Source organism: Dermacentor silvarum, chromosome 2, assembly GCF_013339745.2.
Source record: "Dermacentor silvarum isolate Dsil-2018 chromosome 2, BIME_Dsil_1.4, whole genome shotgun sequence".
Lineage (NCBI taxonomy): Eukaryota > Metazoa > Arthropoda > Arachnida > Ixodida > Ixodidae > Dermacentor > Dermacentor silvarum.
Window position 1 is genome coordinate 72401681 of NC_051155.1, and position 17608 is coordinate 72419288.

General features: G+C 50.2%; 1 protein-coding gene across 1 annotated transcript; it reads right to left on the reverse strand.

Moving 5' to 3' along the window:
* Positions 1–3184: 3184 nt before the first annotated feature.
* LOC119440163 (juvenile hormone acid O-methyltransferase) lies at positions 3185–17057 on the reverse strand. Its single transcript, XM_037705099.2, has 4 exons — positions 16818–17057; positions 15345–15623; positions 14051–14198; positions 3185–3444 (listed from the first exon to the last, which is right to left on the reverse strand). The coding sequence occupies exons 1-4, from the start codon at positions 17055–17057 to the stop codon at positions 3209–3211; spliced, it is 903 nt and encodes a 300-aa protein (XP_037561027.2). The 3' UTR covers positions 3185–3208.
* Positions 17058–17608: the final 551 nt, after the last annotated feature.

The following is a 17608-nucleotide window of genomic DNA, read 5'->3' on the forward strand; positions in this document are numbered from 1 at the left end:
GTTTGTAGTGTTTTCGTAGCGCAGGGTCAGAAACCTAACTTCGGCTTAATCACGTGAAGCTTATTGTTCGTTTCAGCATCCTACAAGCGTTTTCAGTGGCTTCGCAGTCTGCGGCGGGAGCAGCAGCGGAAACAGAAATACCTTGCCATACTATTGATTTGGCGAGTTCGTCTGCAAGCACATTATCCTCGATTCCTGTTTGGCCAAGAAACCGGCACGTTGTTACATTCCGGAAGTCACATGTCCGCGTACAGGTGTATTTACAATATGGATACGGAACATCCGCCAAAGTGTGGCTGCACCGAAGACGACGAAGACGACGTGTTCCTGATTGATATAGCCTATACAGGATAGGGGTTGTGCTATATCTACAGGCACCAAACCAAACTATACAAGATATATAAGGCATATATACAAGAAAGGCGACGATACATAAACAAGATGGCTGGCGAGACCGATTCTTCCTCTACACGTCAAATCGCCGTCTTCGGACTGGCGATTGGATTGGTTGCGCCGTAACATAACCCCCGCCTGCAAAGGCGCCGTCTCGGCGCTAACTCTAAGACACGAGAACTCGCGGCAAACTAAGTTTCAGCCTGGACACATGCACAGCGTCAGTGAGGACACGCGAGTCCAGTGGAGCGATCTCGTAGTTCACATCGCCAAGCTGACACAATATCGTGTAGGGCGCTGTGTAGCGCGGCAGCAGCTTTGCAGATAAGCGGACGCGGCGATAAGGTGTCCATAGAAGCACAACGGAGCCAGGAGGTAATCGAATGTCCCGATGTCGGCTGTCGTTCCCGATCTTCTGTGCGGCCTGAGACTCAGTGAGCCGGGAGCCGGCAATCTGGCGTGCCGTGTGAGCCCAGGAGAAGAAGTCTTGAGCAAATACATTGCGAGTGTTCGTCGGAGAAGGAAGCAGTTTGTCAAAGGGTGGCGGCCTACACGTAGGGTGGCGGTCCAACAGAAGTTAAAACGGTGAAAAGCGAGCGGTTTCGCGACGGGACGAATTATAAGGGAAGGTCACGAAGGGTAACGTGCTGTCCTAATCACTATGGTCGTCAGAAACGTACATAGACAGCATTTCTGTCAACGTGCGATTGAGCCGCTCCGTGAGTCCGTTTGTCTGTGGGTGGTAGGCGGTGGAAAGCTTGTGCTCCGCAGAACAACGAAGTAGGTCGTCAACAACGCGGGACAAGAAGGTGCGGCCGCGATCAGTGAGGAGCTGCCGGGGTGCGCCGTGATGGAGGATGACGTCATGTAGAAGTAAATCCGTCACCTCAGTTGCACAGCTTAATTTTTGTGCGCAAAGCTCGAGTGATCGCGTACCGGATTGCATAATCAGTCGCGACAACGACCCACTTACAGCCATATTTCGACGTCAGAAAAGGGCCGAGAAGATCGAGACCGACGGGAAAGAATGTTTCGGAGGGCACATCGATGGGCTGAAGGCGTCCAGCGGGCAGCACCGCAGGTTTTTTGCGGCGCTGACAGAGCATACAGGCTGCAACGGGTAGCGGTGCACAGAGCGGTACACGCCTAGCCAGTAGAAGTGGTGCCGTACGCGGTCGTAGGTGGCTTTTTATAGGGTTTTAAATATTAATTGCCTCATTATCTCACAATTTCTATACCAAAAGAATTCTGCTGCAAGATATTGACAATTCAAGTGTAACACCTCAAATGCAATCTAAAGCAGTCCGAAAGGTAAAAAGTTTTGGTATACGTATAAAAATATTCACGCAGAAAGTCCTCCGGGAGTGGTATAAGTATACGTAAGCTTTGTACCACTTGCTCATCTCCACGCAGCACGGTGTCATTATCACTGTTATGAAACTTGGTCCGGCCAGTACAAACGACAGCGCTGTGGCGGCACGAACTGGTGCGAACGGCGGTGCAAGGTGAATTGCTAACGCACGCAAATTATTGCAGGTGGCCCGCGCCAAGTGAGGTGGCGACGTTCCGGTCATTATAAGCCGTCATCGCCCTATAACGCCTTATCCATTCGCGTCGAACCATTATGAACCGTGACCAAACGCACTCCGCGGGCGAATGCACGTGGCACGGCCGCGCGGACCGATTCTTGAAAGCGATCGGCGATGCCGACAGTGTCTTCCATAGCTTGGCGTGCTGTGTTCTGGCCGCTTACATAGCGTTGAAGAGCGACGCACGGGCCCGTATCTTGAAAGCCATCTGCGAAACGGGCAGTGTGTGGTCTGTGTTGAGAGCTCCGTGTTGGCGGTGTTCTCGCCGCTTCGTTGGCGTTAAAGCGACAGGCAGCACGAAGCTAAAATTGCTCGATGATTCTTTGGCCTATATCTTGAAAGCGATCGTCTTACATGACGGACGGACGGACGGACGGACGGACGTACGGTTTTCTCGTTGGGTAGGCAGAGGAATGCTTACGCTTTTCCAAGTGTAACGCGCTTTCTAGGGGCTCGGCCGTGCGTCGTACTGATTAGTACGGCCATCGTCGGCAATATATAAATACCAATGCCAGGACAAGGTATTTAGAGAAATATATTAGAATCGTAAGCAGTCGCGATGTAATCTTCTTGTTTCGCTCTGGGTTTTAATGATAAATTGGATAGCACAAGACGGCGCTTTAGCAACACATGAAAATGATCCATCCATCCAGATATTAAATTACACGTTCTTATACTGCAACCGGTATCAGCTATAGTAATTACAAGTTCTTGGAATACACTTCGAATACCTCCAGCCATGTGAATGCGCGTTTATATTTGCGATTCAAGTTCGCTGCAAATTTCACTCCGTTGAACCATGCCTCATGGGCTGCGAAGGTCAGCGCCCATTTCATTAAAACGAAAGAAAGAAGGAAGGAAAGCACTAAAAAATATCCCATCTGGTAGGAGCCAGGGCTCTCATGTCATTGAATTTTACGGGTCGTGTTCGAACTGCTCCGTTTCAGAAGGACCACCAACGGTCGGTTCACGTGTCAGCCGCCACAGTGCACTGTAATAGCAATTGGAGAAAGCCCCAACAACCGGGTATCAGTAAGCATATATAATTTCTAGCTCATGTTTCGGGATTGACATTGCAATTTTGACAATTTCGGACACGACATTGAAATGAAATTTACACAATCTTAGTTAACCGGATGGGCCTACACAGACCAGTCGTAAACATTTTAGGCTGAGCGTACAAAGAATCTGATAAACAGAGAAGGAGTGCACTAGCGGGAGTTGGTCTAAACAATGGTTCGGCGGCGCCTGAAAAACCGCGCCGCAATCGTGTCGAGAACGTCGCCGGCCGCCTTGGCCGGGTCGACCTCGGCCCAGGCCATGAACGTGGTGTACGAGAAGGTGAGCTCGTCGCCGCTTCGTGGCAGCACCCGCGCTGCGGCGTTCGCGCAGTCGCGCACGAACTCGTCACGCAGCTCTGGAGGCACTCGGTGCATCACTGGGCAAGTGCCCATGATCAGGTCTGCGGGCAGAGGACAGATATGGGTGAAGAAGGATTGCCATGTGAACGCACGCAGCTTTTTTTGTCTTCACACGCTGAAAAGGGGGCCCTAGTTCAAAGTTAACTTTAGAGCTTCCTACGAGCTGCCCTGACAGAGACAAGTCCCCTTGTCGAAGCGTTGGCTTGAGCGACATTCCTTGTTTGACTACTGCTCATCGCTTCAAGCCTACGTCTTTCTGTGAACCCCTGTCTTGTTTGGATTTCGCGCGTCCTAGTGTCATAAGTAACCGGCCGTCAACCCCGAGTAAATGCGGACAAATTGCGAGCACCCTTACGTTCTTAAACAAAATGTTAGTAAATAGCTACTAAATGCATGCATTTACTAGATTACTGTGCATTTTACTACCTTCTTACTAGTTCTGTGTTAGTCAGCGGATAGCAAAGCTACTTAATGCTGCGTTTACTAGCCGTAAAGGCTTAGTAGTTTTTACCAAGTAACTACTAAGCCACTACTATCTCGTCTGGTCGTAGTCTATTATGCTGCGATGGTGACAGTAATATGCAAACTTTAGATAAACTGTAGTACTGTTAATTATGTTCGACTGAAGCCCAAACCGCATGAGAGCGATTTTGTGCGCGACGGCGACCAGTGACAAAAAGGGCCGTCGCGCGAACAGATCGCTCGTTCTTGTCGCTCGATCGCTCAGATCTGAAAATCTAGAATTCATCGCTCGTCGCCCGGAAGTGCTATGAGCGACTAGCCAATAGCGCGAAGCCGGAACTGGATATTCATCAGCCAAGTACTACCGATTGTCGCACGGAATGAGCAAACGACTAGATTTTGATACGTGCAAGGATAATAACGTAGTGCAAGACCTTAAGAAATATTTATGCTGCTCTTTACACTAAAACACATCAACTTAAATTAATAAAGCACGCGTCACGCCAGTTTCGGCGAATATTTGCTGCCCTCATACCGGCAACACCGGGGAGGCGTCGCTCAATGTCGTCGCTCCTCTCGTTGCTCGCATGCGGTACGACTTGTAGGCGAGCGACCGCGACAGCCATCTCCATCACGTCGCTTGTCGCTGTCGCGCGCAAGATCGCGTGCATGCGCTTTATATTTTAGTGTTACGCGCGACGTCGTAGCACGCATATACGCAGACAGCAGGCTATAAAAATTCGGGCACCAAGCTTTGATTATTTATCCAAATACATAGGTGCTCACTGGGGCACCATGTGATCCCTCAAACTAGGGCTATAAATACTCTTGAAGCTCCTCGTGGGGTACGTGTCACGTAGAACATATGTCATTGTTCGGTTTGTGTGTTCTTGTTTATCGTTTCTTGATGAAGTTATTTAGTACGAGTACTTCGTTTCCCGGAGTAATTTCCCGTAATGTCTCTGGCAAGCATTACATATACTGATAATTGATGCCTCATACAAATATGACAAAAGAGCGCGGTCCTTGTTTTTTTCATGTGCATTATTTTACCTTCTTATGATGTTACAATACCATTGACTTATAATATGACAATGCAAGCGGCACTTATAAATCGAATGGACCGCATTGTTGGTGAATATATTAACGCGGTAACGTTAAGCGCCCGTGTCGCAGAAACTCCTGCGTCAGCGACGGTGTTAAGCATCAGCGTCTGGTTGAAATAATCATAGCGAACCACATCATCTCGAACCACCCCGACCGGGCGGGCCCTTCGCGTGGCGCAAGGCGTTAGTGTAAAAAAAATGTAATTTCTCAAATTAAAATTCGTCAGAGAAATCGTAAAGTACGACTTAACTACAATGTACAAACGTGATAGCGTTGGATTGTTTTTTGAATATACAAGAAAAAAATCCTGATAAGCAGCCAGGGATCTTTGAATGCTACCGCGTTCCACTCTTCAAGGCGAAGGTTAAGCGTCCTCCAATTCTGATGGTGGTTTGCTGTAGTTTGGTTCTAGGCAACATTGAGGGGAATGTTGAAAACCGAGATTTTCTCAATTTTGATCGAGCCCTATGTCGCAGAATATACGGTTTCGGCGTCAACGGCGTCCAATCACGCTATCGCATTCCACTCTTAAAGGCGAAGCTTAAGCGTACTCCAAGTTTGTTTCAGTTCCGTTAGTAACTGCACTACCGAGGTAGTACTACGTATTCCTAGCTTCAGCAACTACGTGCAATTAGCAAGAAGGTAGCGCTTTTTGTGAAAAATAACGAATTAGTATTTTGTTAGTGAATAGCACTAGCCATGAAGGACATGATATGGCTGTGCCCGTATAAGTTCCAGCTTATATACATACCTAAGCCTATAGACACTTCTTGCAGAGTAGTTCGCTCGAGGAACGAGATGGCGTTTACGGCGGCACACCGCACGTTGCGTCAAGCGAAAGTACACGAAAGCGAAATCATTAACCCTCTTCTGCCCTGCTACTGTGCGATAACCTCTCGGAAATGCAACTGGTTGGTCCCAAATAAGCTGTGTTCCATTAGTGCTGCAAGATGCGGAATGGTAAAGGGAAGACGTGTGCAGTAATTGGCTGCAAAAATAGTGACTGCCATATTAAGGAATGCAATGAATCTGTGTGGCCAAGTTCACGAACTGCTGCTACGCAAGGACTGCCTGTGTTGACGGCCCTTCGCGATGCACGTCTTTCCTCGAGGACAAAAAAAAAAAAAAAAATCACTCATGCCCCAGCGTTGTATCGTCATTCTCCAAAGAAAGGACTTGAATCCCGGAACTTCGGCTACAGTGAGTAGTGTACCGCTCGTTACACAGTGACAAAAGGAGTAGCGCCACTTCGTGGCATAAGAGGTTTCTCGCACGTTATCTACGTACATCCACCCCAACTCATACTCAAACTTACGCCCACTCTATCGCCAAAGTTTCAAGAATATGAGAGTGGGCGCACTATTGCACCGAAGCATGGGTGACGTACCACACCTACAGCACACGAATGTTCGAAGCGGAACGTTTCGTGACTTCTTGTTTCTGGGGTTTTACGTGCCAAAGCCAGTTCTGATTATGAGGCACGCCTTAGTGGAGGGCTCCGGATTAATTTTTATCACCTGGTGTTCTTTAACGTGCACTACAACGCAAGCACACGGGCGGTTTTGCATTTCACCTCCATCGAGGATGCGGCGCCGCGGCCGGGATTCGATCCCGCGACCTCGTGCTCAGCATCGCAACCCCTTAGCTAACTGAGCCACCGTGGCGGGTAACGTTTCGTGACGGTCCACATGCACAGTAAGGGCTCATTCACACAGCTGTCAAACGCTCCGTCACGTCACCGTCACGGCATCCGTTTTCGTCAAGGGAGAGGGTTTCCGAGAGGGTTTCCGTCACCGTGCTGGCGACGGAAACGTAGAGCACCGCTCTGCGTCGCCGGCGAGCTGTTTTTGAGGGGAAAACGACTCGGAAACCCTCTCCCCTTACGAAAACGGATGCCGTGACGGTCACGTGACGGAGCGTTTGACGGCTGTGCGAATGAGGCTTAAGCGAGTGGCTAGCGATAGTACGTCTTTGCTGTCAAGCTATTATTAAGTACAAAACATTTATGCTCCAAGCCTTCTGCGCAGCAAAGAACAAATCTATCGCAACTGAGCACTGAGCGAGCGATTAGGCCGTAAATTGACGCCAGTTAAACAATCGTATAGTGACCCCAACGACGAGCGTTACTGCGTCAGAAACATGATAAACCGCTGCGTCAAAGACATTGGAAAATAAAGAACGAAGAGTATTCGACAGTGAACCCGATTGAATGCAGAAGCGGCAAGTTTGAAGAGCTTTGAATATATTTTTAGCCCCGCTAGAACCATATACTCTGCTCGCACCTTTTAGACAAGGCGTATTGAGCTCCGAAAGCGCTTATATGTCCTCTGAAGCTGTGGCCAAATCTTTGTGTCATTTACGCAATCACCGTGAGCGGTATCTACCTAAACGGAGATTTGCTGAGTCGCACTGGCGTAACGCAAATCCATTGTAAACACGGAGGCAACGTAGGCAGCTGAGGCAAGCAATGGACGCTTCACTACGTGAATAAACATGGCGGCGCCCACCGGATCGACGTGATATGGTTCTATACGTAGGCGTACGTATGTATATTGACACAATGATGTGGGGCTCACGCACAGCGGGACGGCGCGCGCAAAGGTCGGCGCTATGAAAGACGACGAAGCGCGTAGGCTGCACGTTCTTCTGGCCCGCCATTAAAGAGAAGCATCTGTTTTTCAAGACTCCGTCTTCGATCTACGTTACATTTTTCTGGTGGAGGTGCTGGGTACATGCTACCACTCCCAGATGGAACCACGCCTACAAGCCCAGTACGAAGTCCGGTCGAGCTGACTCCTGTTCACGTACGGACAAGCCGTCGACTTCAAGGACTGCCACCGGAGCACGAACCTCTACCCAACCGAGTCAGAACGATGAGTACATCAGTTCCGTCTTCTTCCTCAACTGCACCGACCGAGGTCGTGCTTAATGAGCCGCTAATCCCCAAATCCTTCCATGGGGACACCTTCGAGGATGCTGAGGACTGGCTCGATCACTTTGAGCGTGTCGCTGAATTCAACGGCTGGACTCCGGAGCGCAAGCTACGCAACGCCTACTTTGCCCTCGAGGACTATGCGCGGACATGGTTTGAGAACCGTGAGGCGGCCCTATCAACATGGCATGAATTCCGACGGCAGCTAATCAGCACATATGCCAGCCTCGATCGCAAGGAGCGAGCTGAATGTGCAATTCAGGCGAGAGTACAGCGGCCGAACGAAAGCGTCGCAATGTTTGTCGAGGATATGTGCCGACTTTTCCGACGCGCGGATCCGTCCATGCCGGAAGAAAAGAAGCTCAGGAACTTAATGCGTGGTGTCAAGCAAGAGCTATTCGGAGGCCTGATACGCAACCCACCAAGGACCGTTGCAGAGTTTCTCGCGGAAGCCATATCAATGGAAAAGGCACTGCAGCAGCGAACAAGGCACTACAGCCGCGACGTGTCGACCCTATCACGTGACCATCTCACTATACCTGTTGATAATACCGACGCCTTGCGAGACCTCATTAGGCTTGTTGTTCGAGAAGAGCTCCAGAAGCTTCAGGTGGCTCCGGCATCGGTACCGCGACTTGCTCTGGCTGAGGTCATCCGAGAGGAAATCAGGCAGGCAGTCCAAGTCCCAGAGCGAAGCGAGACACCACAGCCCGAGATACGGCAGCCACAGCCTCGCATGTCGTATGCGGAAGTTGCGCGAAGTTCGTTGTCGCCGACTTTTCACGGTGTGAGCGACGTGCCGGACTTCCATGGTGTGCGCGCCGTGGAACAAGCAGCTGGCGACTTCAGGCCTCGCCGCACGCCATTCATGGCTGAAGCGCGACCACCCCGCAACAGCGACGTATGGCGTACTGCAGACCGGAGGCCCTTGTGTTTTCATTGCGGTGAAGCCGATCACCTCTACAGGGCATGTCCTTACCGCCGAGCTGGGCTCCGTGGATTTTCACTGAATGCGCCGTGCCCACGAAATGGCGAACGCCCCCTAGAGATTGAAGCCTACCTCGCGGGCGCCAGGACGTCATTTACCCCACGATTCCATGACACCCGGTCACCGTCACCCGCCCGAAACAGGTCTTCCAGCCCCCTCTTCGCGCCGAGCGCACCAAGGCGTCGCTCACCCAGCCCTGCTTCCCGGGAAAACAGAGTTCAGCGACCTGCGGAGGTGAGGTCGCTGACGTTGCGAACGCTGAAGATCCTCCACTACGACGACCGCGATATGACGCAATTGAGGCGCAGAGAAATCAGTGCAGTTCGGTGTCAGTATCTTGCGACGTACCAGTTACCATAGATGACCACGAAGTCACGGCGTTAATTGACACGGGTGCGGACACGTCTGTCATCAGCCAGAATCTCGCACGTATGCTGAACAAAGTTTCGACGCAATGGGCCGGAACTCAGATTCGTACTGCAGGAGGGCACCTCTTAACCCCAATGAGCCGGTGCACGGCAAGAGTCAACATTCGGGGCTTCACGTACATCGGCGACTTCGTCATTCTTCCTGAATGTTCAAAGGACCTTATACTCGGCATGGATTTCCTTCAGGCGAACGGCGCTATCATCGACCTGCAAGAGTCTAGAGTCAGTTTCGCTACTACACAAGCCATAGCGCACAGTAATCACAACGACCGTGACATCGCGCTTCGCGTTGCCGACGATCACGTCACGTTGCCACCCAAGAGCAGTGTGCTTACCCTTGTCCGATGCGACATGGAGGACGTCGCCGAAGGAATTGCTGAGGCAAACATCCCCCTGCTTCTTGAGCGCCACATTTGCATAGCCAGAGGGCTTCTTGAGGTGCAAAACAAATGTTCAGTCGTTTTGCTAACAAACTTTAGCAACGAGTATCCGGCATGTACCGCGAGGAACGACAATCGCATTTCTTCGAGAAATCATTCATGTTACTGACATTGGCACGTTGGAAATCGCATCGTCTCAGCAATCTGAGTTACCCAGCCTAAAAGAACGGATTCACGTTAACGCTACTCTACCAGACCATCAGAAAGACCGACTACTGAGTCTCGTGAACGAGTTTGCCGACTGTTTCTCAACGTCGTCCAAAGTACGGCGTACGTCCATCACAAAGCACCGCATTATTACGGATGAATCCGCACGTCCTGTTCGCCAGCCTCCTTACAGAGTGTCTCCAGTGGAAAGGGAAGCGATCAAGCAGCAGGTGAAAGAGATGCTCCAAGACGACGTGATCCAGCCGTCCACAAGCCCGTGGGCCTCCCCTGTAGTGTTAGTCAGAAAGAAAGACAACACGTTACGCTTCTGTGTAGATTACAGAAAGTTGAACCGTGTCACCAAGCGCGATGTTTATCCTCTGCCACGCATCGACGACGCATTGGATCGTCTACAACAAGCCAAGTTCTTTTCTTCGTTGGATCTTAAATCCGGATATTGGCAAATCGAAGTTGATGAACAGGATCGTGAAAAAACAGCGTTTGTGACACCTGACGGCCTTTATGAGTTCAAAGTTCTCCCCTTCGGTCTCTGTTCCGCACCTGCCACCTTTCAGCGGATGATGGATACCGTGCTTGCTGAACTCAAATGGCAAGCCTGCCTCGTATACTTGGACGACGTTGTCGTGTTTTCGAGCACGTTTGACGAGCATCTCGCACGACTTGAGAGCGTCCTCGCTGCGATCCGTACTGCCGACCTCACCATGAAGCCTGAAAAATGCTACTTTGGGTTCCAAGAGCTCAAATTTCTTGGCCATGTCGTTGGTCCTAAAGGCGTCCGACCAGACCCCGACAAGTTAGCTACCGTCGCCGAGTTTTCACCACCCACAGACAAGAAGGCTGTCCAACGCTTCCTTGGTTTGTGCGCCTATTATAGACGCTTCGTCGAGGGATTCTCTAGAATTGCTGAGCCTCTGACACGGCTTACACGCGACGATGTGCCTTTCATTTGGGCGGACGAGCAGCAGCAGTCGTTCAATGAATTGCGCCAGCGTTTGCAAGCTGCCCCAATACTTGCTCATTTCGACGAAGACGCAGATACAGAAATCCATACTGACACCAGCAATGCGGGTCTCGGCGCAGTTCTTGTGCAGTGGCAAGATGGTGCTGAACGCACCATTGCTTATGCGAGCCGCAGTCTCACCAAGGCTGAGAAAAACTACTCAACCACTGAAAAAGAATGCTTAGCGGTTGTGTGGGCAATTAGTAAATTCCGACCCTACTTGTACGGTAGACCCTTTAAGGCTGTCAGCGATCACCACGCCCTGTGCTTGCTTGCCAACCTCAAGGATCCTTCAGGCAGACTAGCCCGTTGGAGCCTGCGCTTACAAGAGTACGACGTTACCGTTGTCTACCGATCTGGAAGGAAACACAGTGACGCTGACTGTCACGCGCACCGCTCCCTACGACATCATCAGACCCTGACTATGACTTGCCATTTGTCGGCGTTGTCGACGCCGTAAAGATGGCTGAGCACCAGTGCGCTGACCCTGAGCTGCTGCCGCTGATCGAGCACCTTCAAGGAGTTGAAGGTGTTTTACCTCGCTCGCTCGTGCGCGGCTTATCATCGTACTGTTTGCGCAACAACGTCCTTTACAGGAAAAACTGCGGAAGCGGTCCAAATACGTACCTCCTTGTCGTGCCATCGGCGTTGCGCCAAGACATTTTGCAAGCCTGCCATGATGAGCCATGCGCGGGACACATGGGATTCGCTAAGACATTAGCAAGGATACGACAGAAGTATTACTGGCCCCGGCTTTTTTCTTCTGTTCAACGCTACGTGAAGACCTGCCGCGATTGTCAGCGCCGCACGAAACCGCCCTTTAAACCGGCTGGATTTCTCCACCCTGTGGACCCTCAAGCACCGTTCCAACAAATAGGAATGGATCTACTTGGGCCATTCCCAGCGACCTCTTCGCGCAACAGATGGATAGTCGTCACTACCGACTACTTAACCCGGTACGCCGAAACCAAAGCTATTCCGGAAGCAAACTCGTATGAAGTGGCCAAGTTCTTCGTTCACCACATCGTCCTACGACATGGTGCACCTTCTGCTCTCATCACGGATCGCGGTACAGCATTTACAGCCGAACTTATGCAGGACGTTCTCCAGCTAACACATAGCTCTCACCGCAAGAGCACTGCCTATCACCCTCAAACCAATGGATTAACGGAACGTCTGAACAGAACGCTGGCTGATATGCTCTCCATGTATGTCGACGTAGCGCACAAAATGTGGGACGATATTTTACCCTATGTCACCTTCGCGTATAACACTGCTGTACAGGAGACTACAAAATTTACGCCGTTCGAACTTGTATACGGGCGCCACGTCACGTCAACACTTGACGCCATGCTACCTGTGGATGATAATAGCCCGACCAGCGAACACGTGGAAGAGTTCGTACAAAGAGCCGAAGAGGCCCGCCAGCTTGCTCGGCATCGTATCCGGAGCCAACAGCATACCGACACCCTGCGATGCAACCAGGGTCGACGCGACGTCCGTTACAATACCGGCGACTGCGTGTGGGTCTGGACGCCCATCGGTCGCCGTGGACTCTCGGAAAAGTTGCTCCGCCGGTATTTCGGTCCCTACAAGGTTGCGCGCCGCCTCAGCGACGTAACCTACGAAGTCGTCCCCTGCAGTTCCGACCCCGGTTCGCTCCGTCGTCGTCCTCGCGCTGAAGTTGTTCATGTAGTACGCATGAAACCATACCATGCGCGTACGTGAACGCCCAGATGCACCTGTGGAGCTCCATTTCTTGTCATGGCTGAAAGAACTTTTTGACGCGACCGAGACGGTCGCTTTTCGTACGGGGGGCAATTGACACAATGATGTGGGGCTCACGCACAGCGGGACGGCGCGCGCGAAGGTCGGCGCTATGAAAGACGACGAAGCGCGTAGGCTGCACGTTCTCCTTCTGGCCCGCCATTAAAGAGAAGCATCTATTTTTCAAAACTCCGTCTTCGATCTACGTTACAATATGTAAGCCTACATAGGCCTACGTATACGCCCTCTTATTTGTAATAAAAGCCTTTAAATTCACTCGAATTATCCCACTACCGGTGAATTCGGTGTCCAGGAATAGATCATTTGCAAGAAAAACCAAAGCAATTTATTCACTAACAAACCAATTATAATATGTTATTGTCTATAATCATGTTTATATTAGAAAGTTGGAGCCATGATAGCAGTCTTTTTCCGTGTCTCTACATTCCAAATCAACCATCTATGTCGAACGAAATAACTGGCGTCAAATTATTCGTTCAATTTATCTGATTACGCAAGCAGAGCCGCGAAACGCTGCTCTAGGTCCAAACCATCTGTGAGGCGGAAGTGTGGCGTAAGGTGATGCTGCAGTCGCACATCCCTCTGGCCACGATCTTATTGGCGATTTGCTCAACCCACGACCGAATGCACAGTTACTTCGGTAGCAGTGGCGAGACGGGCATTTTCAACACCACCTATAAGCACAAGGCCTGTTCGCTCCTATTCACGACGTCATGCTAGCTGGCCCTAAATTTCCAGTGCCAAGCCTGGCGTGACGAAAGCGGTGTCGTCGCATTTCGGGAGGGCTTTCTGGAAAGTGGTGGTAGTCTTAAGATTTCTGCTAAGCAGGCATAAGATCACAGCTCCTCTGCAACAATTTCGCACTTACGTGTGCCATAAAGTGAGTAATAAATAAGCTAATTTATGTATTATTGTTATTATTCTATTTTGATGCTAACATCCGCCTAGCCACGTAACCTCTCTGCAATAACGGCAGTGGCCTAAATATCACAGTTTATTTTAAAATAAAGTGTACGGCATAAATAGACAGACCTGGCATATACTTTGCAGCAAGTTTACACAACCCCACAACCCCACTTAAACAATCACTTCCACAATGAGTCACAATATATGACTACCAACTTGCCCGCTTGGTAATCCCTCTACTTTTAGAACCTTGTTTGTACCACGAAACACGTGGCACATTTGATTTTGGCTTAATCATGACAATGCGCCTAAATACTACTTTAGCAGCCTCCGACGATGCCTTAAACAGCGTAGCTGAGAATGCTGCTGAGCAGTCCCTATAACATCCTTCGTTGTGGAAAGAAAATAAAGCCTGAGGAGGTTCGTACCGTCCAGGCTCTCCGTGGTGGACAGCCGCCAGTTGGTCTCCAGTAATTTGCTCAGTTTCACCTTTAACCCGGCGTTTTCCATCATCTTGCATACGAGCTCGGAACCTTTGTCTCCCTCGGGCAGCTTCAGAAGAAATGCCTTGTAGTCCTTAAGAAAAACCACGCGTACAAGCATTTTACAAAAGAGAGAGAGGGCCAGCAAAATAGCACGGAGAGCCTGCTATTGCAGCGAGAAATTTAGGATTTTAAAATTGCATGAAATATACAGTGGCAACAGGGGAGGGGATTCGGTATATAGCGCGTACACTCCAAGTGCAAGAAACCACTGAACCTTCTCATTGAGAGTACAATATTTTACACTAACTAAACAGCCTTTAAAGTCGCACTCCGCGTCTAAGTTTACCAGTCATGTCCTGTTCACAAACAGTAGTAAAAGAAAGTTTTCAAAAAGGAACAGATCATTCTTTCGCCACAACGACGAATTGCGAATTTTTGTTTATGTAGAGCCGTGTATCGATGTGCCCAATTCATGGTGTTTTATATCCAGATTGCGTCTGAGTTCTTTTCCTCGCAACACTATATAATACATAAAAATACCTTTACGCATGTATATAAGAAAACATGTTGAGGCAACGGAATGTTCCCAATTGGAAGCTGTAATGTATATGAAAAATAAATAAAAGAAACATAGAATAACGAAGTCGAATATATAAGATCCGGGAATTTTTTTGTTAAATTGAAAACTTAGATGATTTAAAAACACAAACTATCATGGGAATAACGCAATTTTTATTCAAAAGCGAAAAAATATGTAATTTCTCCGACTTTCCGCCTCAAGCCCGGCGCGGTTTTTTGCTTACTGTCGCAATGCGTTAATAAATTTTAAGGCGTTCGGAACACACCAGGTTTCCTGAAACTTGTTTCCTTACCCGTGTCCTTTCCCAAGCCTTCGTTAAATCGGGCGAGACGTTTACTTCATTTTCTTGCTTCGAGGTTTTCAACGCATTAGGCTCCATGAATGAATAATTTCGTATAATTGGAGTTAAGCAAGATCCCCGCGCCTATACGGCTCCTGTATTTCGATATTGCAAGTTCTGTCGCTGCACGAGCTCCGTGCTTCTGATTCTGAAGTTTGTGCTCACGCACCGTTTACCAGTGATTCCAAGTTGCATTACGGCATTAGCGCTGTTTTAAGCCACTGTGGCGCGGCGCTGAAACAGGCAAGGCGTGTCCCGTGAGAAGGCATACACCATGTTACAACATCCTACTTCACCCCACCCGAATGCGTTCTCACCGCGGCCAGCTCGGTCCAGCGCCCTTCATCGGCGAGCATCTGGTACAGCGGCACCAGGTTGGAGCGGACGCGGAACATAAGGAACAGCTCGCCGCCCTGTTCCCATAGCAGCCGGCGAATGTTGTTCAGCGCGCGCTGCTTGTCCCGCACGGTCTCCAGCTGGTAGAGGGAAAAAATCCGCCGGAATTGGCCCCAGCTGGACAGCGCCTCGTCCACGTCACGTTCCACGTCCAGCACCTCGTAGAGGATGTCGCGCTGGGCCGCGTTGCGGCGAAGAACCTGGCAGCAGCCCATCGTCGCAGCGACCAGAACGGTTAAGTCTAGCGTACTACCTTGAAATAAAACAGCGCGCACGAACGAGTGCGGATAGAACAGGAGGCACACACCATAAGCGCGGCATGTGGGGTGAAGCTGAGGCATTACCAACTCCCCGAAGTTGCAGTTTTATTGCAGTATATACTAGCCACGCCTTTCGGCAGTCATAAATTGCGAAATAATTTTTTTGCAGTATCGAGTCCACCACCACAACAATTGACGGCGCCCATACGCTGTCTCTACTGACGAAAGAATAAATAACGCAAATTTACGTTAGGCCGCAAAATGGAAGATACAAGCAGGGCAAGCACACACCGGATAAACAACTGTCCAGTGTGTTCCTGTCGTTATTGTGTCTTCGTTTATAGTTTGCAATGTTATTTGGCCAGTATGGACCAACTATAGTCGAGCAACAAGTATTGTAACGCTTCACGCTGTCTACCGTGTTCTGCACGATTTCCAAGAAAATCAAGGAAATGGCGTTCACTGGGCGAATTTCTGTAACATGTACGCGACGGGTGCGGACATCATCCAGCAATTTCTCTTGCTATTCATTTCGCGACATTGTTCGTGTGCTTGGTTCGATTTACACAATAGCTTTGACACGGAGCAAATAAACGGCAAATATTGAATGCTTGGGCGTCGTCTGCTCTAAGGGTCTTTATACGTATATATCGACAACACCAGCCATAAACCAGCCGGACGCGGGGTAATCTGCTCGAGATAGGTGACGCAAAGTGCGCGTGCATAGCGCATATATAGTCGACCCTCTAGCGCACCTCTTCATTGTGAGCAAGGGTCCCGTAGTAATTCCACAACATTGATTATATGTCTTTTTTCTGTGTTAGGCGAGTGCTCGTTTTCTTTTGACCACGTATCACCCTCGCCTGACGAGTTTTCGTTGAACTAGACGAGATCAAACGCTTAATATTTGTTTTTTGCACGTCAACCTTGTGTCTCATCAAGCCCGGAGAGCCAAGCAAGTCGTGCGCATGCAGCATATATAACTAATCCAGGATAAACCCGTAGGACAAAATATTAGGCGAACTTATGCTCCATTGCGAGTTATGACTTAGATGTTGGTAGAGAAAACGATAAAACAGTATAACTTGGTAAGCTACGTCATGAGCTGACATGACGCCTGCGTTCAGCACGCACCTTAATCACGTCAAGCGACCTTTCTGTGGCGACGATAACGCGATGGAGACCCCCGAACTCTTTGACGATGCAGCGGGTCAGTTCACCGGAGCCGCAGCCAAGGTCGAGGAACTGGTCCCAAGACGTCGTCTCGCGCACCTTTGCCTCCAACCACTTGAAGGCCTTCTCGCAGTCGCTGATAAAGTACGGGCGCTTGGCCTTCATCCATGGCGGCAGGGCCAGTTTCTGGCCGCCCTGCATCGCTGCACGCTCGGCGGCATCGCGACATCGACTCTTATGTGTGGGCGGCTGCGTCAAAATTGGTGGCGAAGTGCTGTCGTGAGCGGACGATCGCAGCTGCCGAAAAGTGTGACCAGGACGTTGGTCTACGGCCATCATTCCCACTGGGCCTATCCGCCATGCGGCCGTCGGGCCCTTTCCAACAGTGCAGTACCCTCGATGGTCCGCCATAGTCTTCAATCTTTGCGACCGAGTCGCAGGCTCCTTGTAGGCGACGGTTAAGAAGCCGCGGTTTTGCCGCGTGTGATGTCCGACAAACAGGATATGGCGCCTCGGGGCTCTAGGAGCAACGAGAAGCGAAGCAAGATGGTGTCCAAGGTCGGGCACACCAGTCATCCTATGTAAATTTAGGCTCGCCGAGTTGTTAATGCTGTAACCGTTGGGGGACCCAAAAGGCCGCACTACTGTTTGCACAAAGGATGAACGGTCGTCGCTGGAAAGGCAGCGTGCTTGGACCGACTCGCTGAGGGCAAGGGTACATTTTTTGCGGGATTCACGCACGCATTCGGCGA